The sequence below is a fragment of the Cupressus sempervirens genome, chromosome 9 (assembly GCF_028749045.1).
Source record: "Cupressus sempervirens isolate cs-2001-9-10 chromosome 9, ASM2874904v1, whole genome shotgun sequence".
Classification (NCBI taxonomy): domain Eukaryota; kingdom Viridiplantae; phylum Streptophyta; class Pinopsida; order Cupressales; family Cupressaceae; genus Cupressus; species Cupressus sempervirens.
Window position 1 is genome coordinate 639726558 of NC_143126.1, and position 13817 is coordinate 639740374.

Genomic DNA, 13817 nt, shown 5'->3' on the forward strand with positions numbered 1-13817 from the left:
GTTCTAGATGGTAGTTCATGGCTCAAACTTGACGAAAATTGTAAAGAAAGTATCAATGTGGTTCTACATATTGTATTTCTAAAAATATGTAATTCCATACTTGTAGAGATAATAGGAAGCCCATTTTTTGTTCTTCCAAGAATTTTGTTGTTTGTCTATTTTTAATGTGTGTTTGTGGTTTATGGGGATACCTTTCATCATGCCAACAAGATCTAGTGTCAAAATGTTAATTTTATCCATGGACTATTTATTTTTAAAGACAAGAGAGTGGTATAGAGTGTGATCTTAAAAAGATTATATTTATTGGTAATTATTTATTCTTTTAGCTTCAAAATCCTTTTGGTGACTTTTTTTTTTCATTTACAACCAATCTTACTCAATTTATTGTCTGAGATAAGTATTTTTCATACAACACATTTATAACAACTCTCCATTAATTATAATTCTCCTCGTCTCCATTCTTTCTTTCTTTATATTTCTCTTTTCTTTTTCGAGGATTCTTCATTAGAATTCAAAAAATATATATAAATAGATTACAATTTTAAAACTTGATAATAAGAAATGTTAACAATAATAAAATCTAAATTATTTTTATTTTTGAATATATCCACATTACAAACACCACGCCTATCATAATTTAGCCCCAAAATAACAATAATAGTGAAAAAACATTTTAAGTGATTTGTGAGGGTGCCATATTCCTTAGTGTCTGCCATATTCCTTAGTGTCAATTACATTGCTAATAGTTTACATAGCTCTTGGAGCAGTTTGACTTTTTTTAATGTAGAATTTTGAGATAATATGTAATGCCAATTAGATTCCTAACCCATCAATTAGATTCCTAATAGATCAAATAACTCTTAGAGCAATTTGACTTTTTTTTATTAAAAAAATTGAAATAATATGTAGACGTTTGTAGAAGCTCATGGCATTGCATTCAAAGCCAGTTGCAAGTGGGAAGTTAAAAATAAAGGGATGCTAGAAAACCTAAAATAAATTAAAATATAATTAATTTTAAATTAGTAATGTTAGTAATAAAAAAATAGGAGTTATTTTATAGTGGATAGAATATTATATTTTTGATGTGTTAAATATATATACATTAATAGTGTTAAATTATGAAGATTTCAAAATGTTGATGGGTATTAAAAGAATAAAACTTTTGGGAATAATTTTGTTATCAAATTCAATTTTTGAATGAAATTAACTTTTAAAATTTAAATACATGTACACATCACATCATATAAAGCTATTAAGTTATTAGAAAATTTTTAATTAATTATTCATAATTAGTTTTATCAAGATGTAACTCAATGAATGTAAAAATAACTAAATTATATTGATGAGTAGGAGATATTTTACACAGTAAGTCAAATTGTGATATTGCTCTCAGGATTTAATTGTATATGTTTTGAGTCAAATATAGTGATCCATATATCATGAGTAATGATACACACATGAATCCATCTATCATGGACACATAGGTGAAGCATTGGACTTTCCAGGAGGTCACCCATCCTAGTACCATTCCAACTCGAAGAGTTACATCCATGGTTAAACCCACTCTACAACACCATTTACAAAACTTTCACCAAGTGTCGTGCCTTATAAACCTTTTATTAGAAAGCCCTTATGCTCGTCAATTGACAAGTAAGAAATATTTTCAAATTGTGATATTGCTATCAAAATTTAACTGTATAGTTTTTTACAATAATTATATTATTAATAAAAATCAACAATATTTTACTAAATAACTTTCAAATTTAATATTTCCATTGAAAAATACTAAAATAAGAACAAATTACTCAAATCTTCCATTCACTTAATTTTCTCTACTACGCGTTTTCGTTTAATAGAGGGGTGAACCTTATCCTTAGGTTTACATTTCTCTACTATGCATTTGCAAAGACTTATGAAAACTACTTTTATTTTTCATAATCTTTTAACACGCTTTTCAAGCGCGTTATGGGTTTGATTTTCTTCCTTAATTGTGGGATAAAAAGTCAGACTATAGTATCTGCATATCAGACTTGGTGGATTTTAATATATTTGAGAAAACTATATCTAACATTCAAACCGTGTTTGTCCAACATTAAATCTAAAACAGCCAACAATTTTGTGTGTCATGTAATTTTAAAATGTTATGAATCAACCCCACAGCTAGACAAGGACACGCACCGTGTTGAGTGAAATCCACAGCTAAGAAAGCACTTTCATCATCTGCAATTGGTGTAATAAATAAGAGCAAGTAAATCTTTGTGGAAAAAAAAACACAAATTCTATTGCCGACAATTGCAAAATACGGATGGCGTGTTATTTCACGTGGATTATATACAAATATAATTGCTCTGGTCCACATTCATACAGGGTGAGGTAATCGCCATCACGGCATTAAAAATTTATAAATTATTGCAATATATCCTTCACCCATGTGAGTTGTACTGTTAAATGTCTGTAATTGGGTGAACATGGTTTTGATAAACAATAATGTGATTTCGGTATATAGGGTTTTCATATTCAGCCGCGTGATATTCTTCCCTCCACAACTGTTTCTTCTTGGCCCTATATATACCACTGCCTAACACGTCTTATGCAATCAAAGCAGCCTTACATGCTATGATTTTCTTGTAGTTGTCAATATCTAGAGGCTTCTATATTTTGGACTGTCAGATTTGAATTTTAGTTGATAATTGTAATATGGTGATCATGTCAAAATGTTTATCAGCACGGTTTATGCTGCGCCTGCTGTTTGCATTGACTGTCTCATTTGGTTCTCTCGCATGGGCAGAATTGATTAATCACACATTCGTTGTAAGTAGATGTTTAAATATAGTTGTGATTTTCCATAAAAAGGAATTGTACTACATATAGATTTTTATTCTGTTTGATGTTTCATGCAAGTCAAGCTAAGGAGACAAGAGTTTTTGTTGTTATTGTTGAGTCTTTGATTGATATTACAGCTTATCTTTATTGTGGGTTTAAATGGCATTTAATAGAATTGGCGTGTAGTACCTTAACAATATGATAGGCAGGATATAGATCAAATTTTTTTCATACGTTAATTATTAAGAGAATCCAGGGCAGAGCTGTATTTACAAGTACAGTCTAACCCATATTTCTAAATTAGAGTTCTAACATAAAAAACAAAACAAAAATATTTTTGTTGATGTGCCCAGATTCAAAGGACAAATATTACTCGGCTATGTGAGAATTATACCATAGTCACAGTGAATGGACAGCTTCCGGGTCCAACCCTATATGCTCGAAATGGGGATACACTTAATATTACAGTTATTAACAGAGCCCAGCATAATGCTACCATCCACTGGTAAATATAACTCATTGCAGATTGTATGATGAATCAAGACAAAAATTATGTTTGGATTTGCATTTTTCTTGTAGACTATAAATCCTATTGATGGTTCGAAACCCATTAACAATAATTTGATTTTTCAGGCATGGAATAAGACAGATTCGTACAGGGTGGGCTGATGGACCAGGGTACATTACACAGTGCCCCATCCAACCAGGGGGGAAATTTACATACACATTCACCATTATTGATCAGGAAGGAACCTTATGGTGGCATGCCCATGTGTCATGGCTCCGTGGAACAGTTCATGGAGCAATTGTCATCCTTCCAAAGCAGGGCAGCTCTTACCCGTTTACCCACCCACATGCTGAGATTCCTCTAGTGCTAGGTAATTGAAAATAGATCCTTACTTAAAATATGACATTTATTAATCAATTTTGCTAGCATAAGTCTTTTAACAATGGTGAAATAATTATATTCATATTTATCCTACACTGAATTTGATAAAATTTATATAAAGTACTTACAAATACATTGGGATTGAGTAGAGTTAATCTTGTTTTTAAACCCTCCCTTTTCGCTTATTACATTTTATCATGATTTCGGCCTTATCTGACTTCATCTAATACATCTTTTCATGTAATACTTTATAAATGAAAATTTAGTTTTACCATGGTCTAGCTTAATATATATTTTGTATAATTATTATTATGCAATAATATTATTTTTAAAAAAAATTTATTTATATGTTAGCTTATATTTTTTAAACAATAATTTTTATATACCAAAAAATTATTAGATAACTAAATTGATTGATGTTCTAAAAGTAGGATAGTCACTTCATAATTATCAGTTAAGATATTTGCATTCTTGTTTATTATTGACAATTTTTACCACAATTGAAAAGTAGTCTCTTTAGAGTGTTAATCTAGAATTTTTTTTTTATTCTATTTTTTACTTATTTAAAATATCTTAGAATTTCTAAGAAGTAGAGATTCTAATTAACTAAATAATAAGAATACACAACCAACAACATTAGGTTCATGAGATGAAAGATAGATCCACACTTTTCAAAATAATTTAGACATTCAATGAGAATAGAGGACAATTTGCAATCAATAAGATCAAATCTATGAATAAAAATACATCTATAGTTGTCAAATCAAATCTCAAAATTTCAATAAACTATAAATAAAAATAAACATTGACAATCAACCAAAAAAAAAAAAACATTATTTAAATATCGTCAACTCAATCTAAAAACTCTAATAAATAAATAAGATAAGTCCATCAACTAGTCTACACCTATAAACTAACACGAAGACACAAATTTGAACCAAAGATGCGATCATCCTATTTCTTTATTCTACATAAATTTAAATTCATGCATTATAAGAATTAGTCGTCTCGGTCAGTGTCGAAACTTACTTTATTCCATTAGAATATTTAATATAAAGTTTCACTTCCATGGATGGTAAAATAAGAGGTGTAGGTCAACCATAGCGAATCATATGCATTCAAGTTGGTAGTGTGGTGGTTACAGTGTATTTCGGTTTTGACAAAGTATTATCTCATTTTTTATTCTTACAAGATTAATCTAAGTTAATGCTGTATGAATAAAGAGTGGGTGATTTCCAATAAGGAATTTCTACTGCCAATGATTTGTAGCTTTCAATCTCATAGACTTTTCCTTGTGCGTTCATACTGGATAGTCAATACATTTAGTAGTCACTCTAACTGCTTAAAAATTATATTTACATTATTGAACAGGGGAGTGGTGGAACAGTGATCCCATTGAAGTTGAAGCTGAAGCAAATGAAACTGGAGGTGCACCCAATATTTCAGACGCTTTCACTATAAATGGACAACCAGGAGACCTCTATTCATGCTCAACATCAGGTACCCATTTTCCTTTTGTTAGAAAGGGCTTTGGATTCAATTGGGTATAGCTAAATAGATAAAAAACAATTAATTCTAAACAATTTGTCCCTTTCTAACTAAACACAATCAACATAGTGAGCAATGAAATTTGATGTATACAGGAACATCAAGGTTCACTATACAACAGGGCAAAACATATCTTCTTCGTATTGTCAATGCTGCAGTCAATAATCACCTGTTTTTCAAGGTTGCATCACACAATCTCACGGTGGTATCGGTGGATGCCTCCTACACAAAGCCATACACAACGGACACTCTCATGTTAACATCTGGTCAAACTACAGATGTTCTCCTCACAGCCAATCAAGCCAAAGCCAATTACTACATGGCCGCCAAAGTATACACTACTCAATCCGAGTCAGATATTGATAATACCACAACAACTGCCATTTTGAGCTACGTGGGTTCAAATGCATCTGCCACTCCAATCTTTGCAGACCTTCCAATTTACAACGACACTGCAACTGTGACCAACTTTACCAAATCCCTACGAAGCTTGGCTTCAAAGGAGCATCCGGTGGATGTTCCCCAAACTATAAGTGACAGTAGTATCATAACAGTAGGACTAGGTTTACGCCCTTGTGAAACCGGCGGTACTTGTAGTGGCCCTAACAATACCAGAGTGTCATCCAGTATGAATAACATATCTTTTGTGCTGCCAGAAGTTGCAATTCTGCAAGCCTATCACTTCGGCATTAATGGAGTCTTTGATGTCGACTTTCCCTCACATCCACCAGTTGTTTATAATTATACTGGTGATGTACCAAAAACTCTGTGGGCACCAGTTTTTGGAACAAAAGTGAAAGTGATTGAATATAATGCCACCGTTCAGATTGTGTTCCAGGGAACCAGCATCTTCCAGGAAGACAACCATCCAATGCATATTCATGGGTATGATTTTTATGTGGTTGGTGAGGGTTTTGGTAATTATAATAATGAAACTGATCCGAGCTCTTTCAATCTGGTCGATCCTCCTCAACGAAATACTGTGGGAACTCCTGTCAATGGATGGACTGCTGTCAGATTCAAAGCTAGCAATCCAGGTAAGAAACATAGTAATGATAATGGGTTGTATTTGAAATTTGGATAATAAGTATGCAGTACTGATGCATTGCTTGATTTGCACAGGTGTTTGGTTTGTTCATTGTCACTTTGATGATCATGTAACATGGGGGTTGAGCACGGTGTTGCTCGTGAAGAATGGTCCTAGTGAGCTTGAAAGTTTGACGGGTCCCCCTAATGACCTCCCGCAATGCTAGACAAATTAATAGCTTCAGAAATTTCATTATGGTGTTATTAAAAGTAGTGAGTGGTGTATAATCTTATAAGGCGAGGATGAAGCATATCCTTATCTTTTTAATTCAAATGTATTATGTCAGGAACCGAGTTGTGTTTTCTGAGTTAATAAAATGCAATTACGGTAGTATAATTATTTATTGCATGCACGCTAAGCAGAGTTATATTTTGGAAAATGGTTATAAGGTCTGTTTCAGATATGATTCATAGGGACAATAAAATCATTCGAGAGTGTAAATAGACAGGACCCACATTTTCTAAGCTGCAACAAAGTCAATTTATTTAAAGTTTTAGTTACACGTTCTAGAGTACTTGTTAAAGTTTTAGTTACATTCTAGAGTAGTTGTTATTTTTAGAGTTGGTGCATTCTTCCATGTAATTGTCATTGTCATATTTCAACATATTTTTTCATTTATCTACATTTTTTAAATTTTTACTTCTTTTTTGTATCTAATTATTATTATTAAATTATTATAATACAAACTGAGTTCTATTAAGAAAAATTCAAATTATATACATTGTGATTTGGGCTTGTAAATTCATTTTTTGTAAAAGTGGTATTAGATACTCAAATCCATGAGATTTGGAAGGAGTAAAAGTGCATGTCAAAAATGTAAATACTCAAGGCTATTAATTTCTACCACTCACCCTTAGTATATTTTGTGCTGGTTATAGATTCTTTTAGAGCTGAACTATTCATTATCAAAACTCTCTAGATTTTATTATTTCATTCCAAAGCTAAATACGAGGGCTCTATAATAGAATATCGCATCTATTATAGATCTTTGAAATCGAGCCTCCATAGCTTTTCTTCACTCTTTCTATGATAGGAGTTTGCATGCAGGTGATTCTTTAGAGTTCTAAGTTAATCTTTCATCAACTTCAACATTGTATCAAAGCTCCTAACTTTCAAGTCCTTGTTGAAAATATGATTGGAAAGCTCATTGTTGTTGAAGATCAAAGAGGGAGATTGTTGTAAAAGAATGTTTTCAATCATTGTTTTTTCATTGACGTCATACCTACTATTTGTAGGGATGATATCTACTTATAAGATCCAAGCACTATCACTTAGTTGATTGATGAAGAGGATTTGATCAACAAGATATAACAAGAGCACCTAAGGGAAAGGTTGAGTTATGATGTTGTAATGAAGTACAAGGATTAGTTAAGACAATGGTTAAGAAATTCATTGATGACATACTCAAAGACACAGAGGTTGGTCACACTTAGATACATTGGAAGAAGGAGTTGTAACAAGGTTGACTACAAAGTCTTAACAAAGATCATCAGTAGATGTCGAGAAAATTCTTAGTAGAAGTCGAGTAATGGATATTTTTAGTATGTGCCAAGTGATCTTCAAGTGCTGAGTGAAGATCAGTTGCTAAGCATAATAATAGAATATCACATCTATAATAGATCTTCGAAATTGAGCCTATAATAGAATATTGCATCTATAATAGAATATAATACACTATATCCATGATATTTAACTTAGTTATATTAGAGATTCAAAACCATCCTTTTCACTTTCGTTGGTGGAAAATACAATTTTCTTCTCAAATCTAGAAAAGCCTACATTTATTTACTGACAAAAAGCTCTCTTGTGAAATGATATTGGATGTCAAAATATTTTTTCATCTATAAAGAATGTTTTTCATCAATACTATGAATGATTCAATGTCAATGATATATGGTTGTATCATATTCTTTTCCCTTTTTGAGTATATAGAGATTCTTAGAAATTAAGTACTCTTATGTAATTCTATATTTCGCATCATCTATTTAAGTACTATTGTAAAAATAAAAGCTATTAACTAATCCTTTGATCCTCATGAAGTTATCTTCCATCCCAAGTAAAATGCATCTTGATGTGCTCTTCCCATTGACTACAATACTTGTCAAACTACTATTATTATATTCACTTTAATCAAATTTAGTTGATCCATTATACATAATGTTAGAGTAATAAGATATTTTCTTATTATTTCTGGTTTACTCAAGCTAAACTTTAGTCATATAATAATTAATGCTTATATTAATTATTATGAGGAAACCTAGGCGAGTTACCTTTTAGGGTTTTAATCTCTTTCATAAGGATTCATCTCTATATGTAATCTATAATTTTTATTGAATAAAAACTTCTTTCTTGCATATGAAGAATGTCACATCTATTATAAATCTTCAAAATTGAGCCTCCCTAGCTTTTCTTCACTCTTTCTATGATATGAGTTTGCATGCAGGTGATTCTTTAGAGTTCTAAGTTAATCTTTCATCAACTTCAACATTGTATGAAAGCTCCTAACTTTCAAGTCCTTGTTCAAAATCTGATTGTAAAGCTCATTTTTGTTGAAGATCAAAGAGGGAGATTGTTGTAAAAGAATGTTTTCAATCATTGTTTTTCTATTGATGTCAAACCTACTATTTTGTAGGGATGATATCCACTTATAAGATCCAAGCACTATCACTTAGTTGATTAATGAAGAGGATTTGATCAACAAGATGTAACAAGAGCACCTAAGGGAAAGGTTGAGTTATGATGTTGTAATGAAGTGCAAGGATCAGTTAAGACAATGGTTAAGAAATGCATTGATGACATACTCAAAGAAACAGAGGTTGGTCACACTTAGATACATTGGAAGAAGTTGTAACAAGGTTGACTGCAAAGTCTTGCTCATCAGTAGATGCTGAGCAAGTTAGTTGAAGCCAAGCAAATTCTTAGTATAAGCTGAGTAATAGATATTTCTAGTGTATGTTGAGTGATCTTCAAGTGTCGAGTGAAGATCAGGTGCTAAGTATTAGAAAAATTTTAGTTGGTGTTGAGTGATCTTCAAGTGCCGAGCATCAAGGAAAACATAGTTGATGTCAAGTAACATAGTATGTGCCAAGCACCAGTATTTCAATAGTGTCGAGCTGCTACATTATTTCAAATGATGAAGATTCACCAAATCTAAGCCGACTTAGTGGTTGCATTGAATTTTGTGAACAAGTTGGAAGATAAGGATGATGAGTTGTTGGCATAAAATCTTATGTAAACCATTTTTGGGTGAATTCTAAAGGATTTTTCAAGAAGTTTCTAGAGGAAACAAAATATGGGTTAGATACAATGTATCCTACCTAATCCATGCGAATTAAAATTGAAAATAGAAGAATCGAGCGGGAAAAAGAACTCCAAGACTTCTATTTAAGAAGTCATAAACCAAGAAGCGAAGAGATGCTAATACTATTGCTGCTAAAGTGCCAAATCTACAAAGTGGTTGAAAGGGTGTCAAGAAGGAGACATCTAGGAGAAAGAAGAGCACTAAGGCTTTGCTTCTATGAGTGTTCATGAAGAGATGATTGCACTGGTACATTGAGTATGGAGACTCAAGGAGAGAAAACTTGAAAGGAAGGCAAGTTGTTAAGAGTTACAAAGATTGAAGCCTAGGGAAGGGTATGAGCTGAGAAGTGATCTAAGATCTAGAAGATAAGTTGTATGCTGTATTAAAGTCAAGATTTTTTAATACTCTCTAGAAATTGTATTAGATCTAGAAATCCTATGGACTTAGGTTGGTTTTAAAGCCATTTGTAAATCCCTTAACAGGGTGGCATTCCAAGTGAATGTTCTAAAGTCCTTTAACCAGGCCCACTTCTAACAGGGTGGTTAAATCCTCTACCAAGGTCACATTTACCAGTGTGTTCTAAGCCTTTTATAGGGCATCACTTTAGAAGGGTCAAAATTGAGTAACATGTTACTGGTGGTTTTTCCCAAATTAGGTTTCTGCATAAATCACTATGTCATGTGTTAATTTCTTATGTGTTTTACTTGCATGTTGATTTAGAGTAACTTGTTGATTGGATAAGTTAAAGTTTGGATGAATGAATGGTTTAAAGGCTCACTATACTTAGTGAGAAGTTTGAATAGGACAGTTGGACCTTGAATAACTGATTCACCTCCTCCCCCCCCCACCCTTTTAGTTATTCTTAAGAAATTCTAACAATTGGTATCAGAGCCATCTGCTGATTTAGTTTCAAGGTACTAAAGGCTGGAAGATGAAGATGTCTGAGAGAGAAGTTCCCAAGCTCAACGAAGACAACTTTGCTACATGGCAGAGTTTGATGAAATTGCACCTTGGATAAATAGGTGACTATGCACAAACTTCAATTAGAGTAGAGCATGTAACTTTAGTAGGACCCTCACTGCAGATGACTTAAACAAAAAGAAGGAGCATAACCAAGCAATGTTGGAAATTGCATCTGCACTTAGCTATGTTGAATATGATGATGTCAAAGACTATGATACTGCATTCAAAATGTGGAAAATCTTATCAAAATTATATGGAGGAGATCAGAATGTGTAGAGAGCAAAGAGAGAAAGCCTAAGAGAGAAGTTTGATGACATGAAGATGGAGGAAGGTGAAAATGTTGCTCAGTATGTTGAAAGAATAAAAGAAGTGGTGAGTGCAATAAGAAGTCTAGGTGGACATCTAGAAGACAAAACATCCATTAGCAAATACTTAAGAACTCTTCTTCCTATCTATGCTATAAGAGTTTCAGCCATCCAAGAGCTGAGGTGTGTACAAGGGAACACACTAATCTTTGAAGGAATAGTTGGAAGACTTACTACATTTGAGCTATCCAATTTTGACAACTACAAATCTGAGAACCTTGAATCTGCTTTCAAGGCCAAGATGACAATGAAAGACATTGAGGAGGACACATCAAGAAAAAAGAAAAGTAAAGGAACACATGCATCCAGTGATAGCAGCACAGATGAGGAAGATGTGGAACAATTAGAAGCACTACTGATTAGGAGATTCCATAGAGGTGAAGGAAAATTCAAAGGTAAGATCCCTATCATATGTTTCAATTACAATGAAGTAGGTCGTATAGCTGCAAGATGTCCATAGAAGAAAAATTATAAAGAAGGAAACAAGTTCAGGACTAAAAGAGAAGATGATAGAAAAGACTACAAGGAGAAAGGCAAAAGAGTCTACATTGTTGAAGAAGACTTTGATGAAAATGATGATGAAGTAGTCTATGTAGCCATGAAAGATGAATTAGACAAGGATGAAGATGAAGCAACAACATTAGTTACCTGTGTGAATAAGAATGACAAGTGGATTAGAGATAGTGGATGCTCACATCACATGACATGAGATAAAAGTAAGTTCATTACCTTTACTCAATATGAAGGAAATAATGTTAGATTTGTTAATGATGCCCCATGTCAAATCAAAGCAAAAGGCTCTATCAAACTTACAGAGAAAATTTCATGTGATAATGCATACTATGTTGAAAGATTGAACTACAACTTGTGGAGTGTACCTCAGTTAGGCAATGTAGGATGCAAAGTGAAATTTGGAAACAAAATTTCTAAGATCTATGACATTGATTGAAATTTGATAGGAAAAGGTGAACAAACTAGGAGTAATCTATTTTATCTTGATATGGAAGATGCAACATGTTTTGTTGTTAAATTTGATGATGTGTGGTTGTGGCATAAAAGGTTGTGTCATGTTAATTTTGATAATCTAATTAGCACTACCAGGAAGAACAAAGTCAGAGGATTTCCCAAGTTGAAGAAACTTAAAAACACAATGTGTAAACAATCTCAACTAGGGAAGATGACTAAGTCTAGTTTTAAAAGCAAAGCATACACTTCCAATGAAGTACTACAGTTAGTTTATATAGACTTATGTGGCCCAATAGAAGTATAGAGCTACCTAGGAGACAGATACATAATGCTATTTGTAGATGATTATTCCAGGATGATGACTACTATGTTTCTAAACCAAAAATCTGATGCATTTCAAATGTTCAAGTGGTATTTGGCTAGAGTTGAGAAGGAAATAGGAAAGAACCTGAAATGCCTAAGGTCAGACAAAGGAGGTGAGTTCACATCAAGAGAATTTGAAGTGTTTTTCAATAACAAAGGTATCAAAAGGAAAACATCAGCACCATAGACTCCACCACAAAATGGTATTGCTGAAAGGAGGAATAGGTTAGTGATTGACTGTGCTAGAACCTTAATGATAGAGAAAAAGGTTGCACTAAAATACTGAAGAGAAGTTGTAAGTACTGCAGTCTACACATTGAATAGAGTCCAAGTCAAGAAAGGTACAAATGCAATACCCTTTGAATTTTGGTATGGTTATTCACCTAATGTTAAACATTTCAAAGTGTTTTCTTGCAAATGCTATATTCTTAAAGACACTAGAAATGGAAAGTTTGATGCAAAAAGTGATGAAGGAATATTTCTTTAATACTCCACTAGAAGGCATATAAGTGTTTGAATACTAACACTAACAAAGTTGTGGAGAATGCAAATGGAAATTTTGATGAGCATGCATAAGTTTAGATTGACGAGTTAAAGAAAATAGAGGATTATAGATCCTTTGTATACTTCTACAAAAGAATGATAGCTGAAGACAATGCTGAAAATCAACTTGGGAATCAGAAACAAACTTCAGTATCTACTGAGTCTCAACCAGTGAATGTCGAGTTACATTCAGAAGCCAAGCTGTAGAATGTAGAAAATGCACATTCTGGTTCTGAGAATAATATTTATGAAAGAAATAATGAAATGGTAGATGAAGAAGAACAAAATGACTCTAAAGCTGAAGGATCAAACATGGAAAGAAGGATTGAACCAAGATTAGCCAAGTATGTAAGAAGACATCACCCTACAGATCAAATCATCGGTGACAAGGATGCCAGACCCATGAGAAGGAATAGACTGAGGAACTAAGTAAGGTTGAACCCAAAATAGTAAAAGATGCACTACAAGATGATGACTGGTATAAGGCCATGAAAGAAGAGATAGATCAGATTGAGAAGAATAAAACTTACTCTCTAGTTCCCAGACTAGCTGATAAGAATGTGATTGGTACCAAATGGGTATTTAGAAACAAACTTGATGAAAATGGTGAAATAACAAGAAACAAAGCCAGATTAGTTTGCAAAGGCTATGCACAAGAAGAAGGACTTGATTATGGAGAGACATTTGCCCCTTTTGCAAGAATGAAAGGAGTAAGAACATTACTTGCATATATTTCATATAAAGGTTTCAAAGTTTACCAGATGGACGTGAATTCAACTTTTTTGAATGGCATATTGGAAGAGGAAGTCTACATAGAACGACTAGAGGTATTTTTTGATGAGAAGAACAAGGACATGGTCTACAAGCTACACAAAAAATTTTATGGATTGAAGCAAGCACCTAGAGCATAGTATGAGAGGTTACACAAATATCTTGTGAAGATAGGATTTGAAAAATAGATTGCAACAA

The 13817-nt window shown here is 32.8% G+C and overlaps 1 protein-coding gene across 1 annotated transcript; it reads left to right on the plus strand.

Annotated features, from left to right (window-relative positions):
• The first annotated feature begins 2590 nt into the window (after positions 1-2590).
• LOC149540359 (laccase-3-like) lies at positions 2591-6683 on the plus strand. Its single transcript, XM_089801461.1, has 6 exons — positions 2591-2811; positions 3177-3328; positions 3457-3701; positions 5084-5212; positions 5356-6297; positions 6383-6683. The coding sequence occupies exons 1-6, from the start codon at positions 2698-2700 to the stop codon at positions 6511-6513; spliced, it is 1713 nt and encodes a 570-aa protein (XP_089657587.1). The 5' UTR covers positions 2591-2697; the 3' UTR covers positions 6514-6683.
• The last annotated feature ends 7134 nt before the right edge of the window (positions 6684-13817 follow it).

Excerpts from the sequence above, each read along its gene's own strand:
- LOC149540359 (XM_089801461.1), top strand. The coding sequence starts at position 2,698 with ATGGTGATCATGTCAAAATGTTTATCAGCACGGTTTATGCTGCGCCTG. Across the intron at positions 3,329-3,456 it reads CATAATGCTACCATCCACTG|GCATGGAATAAGACAGATTC; the intron begins GTAAATATAACT and ends TTGATTTTTCAG. Across the intron at positions 6,298-6,382 it reads ATTCAAAGCTAGCAATCCAG|GTGTTTGGTTTGTTCATTGT; the intron begins GTAAGAAACATA and ends TGATTTGCACAG.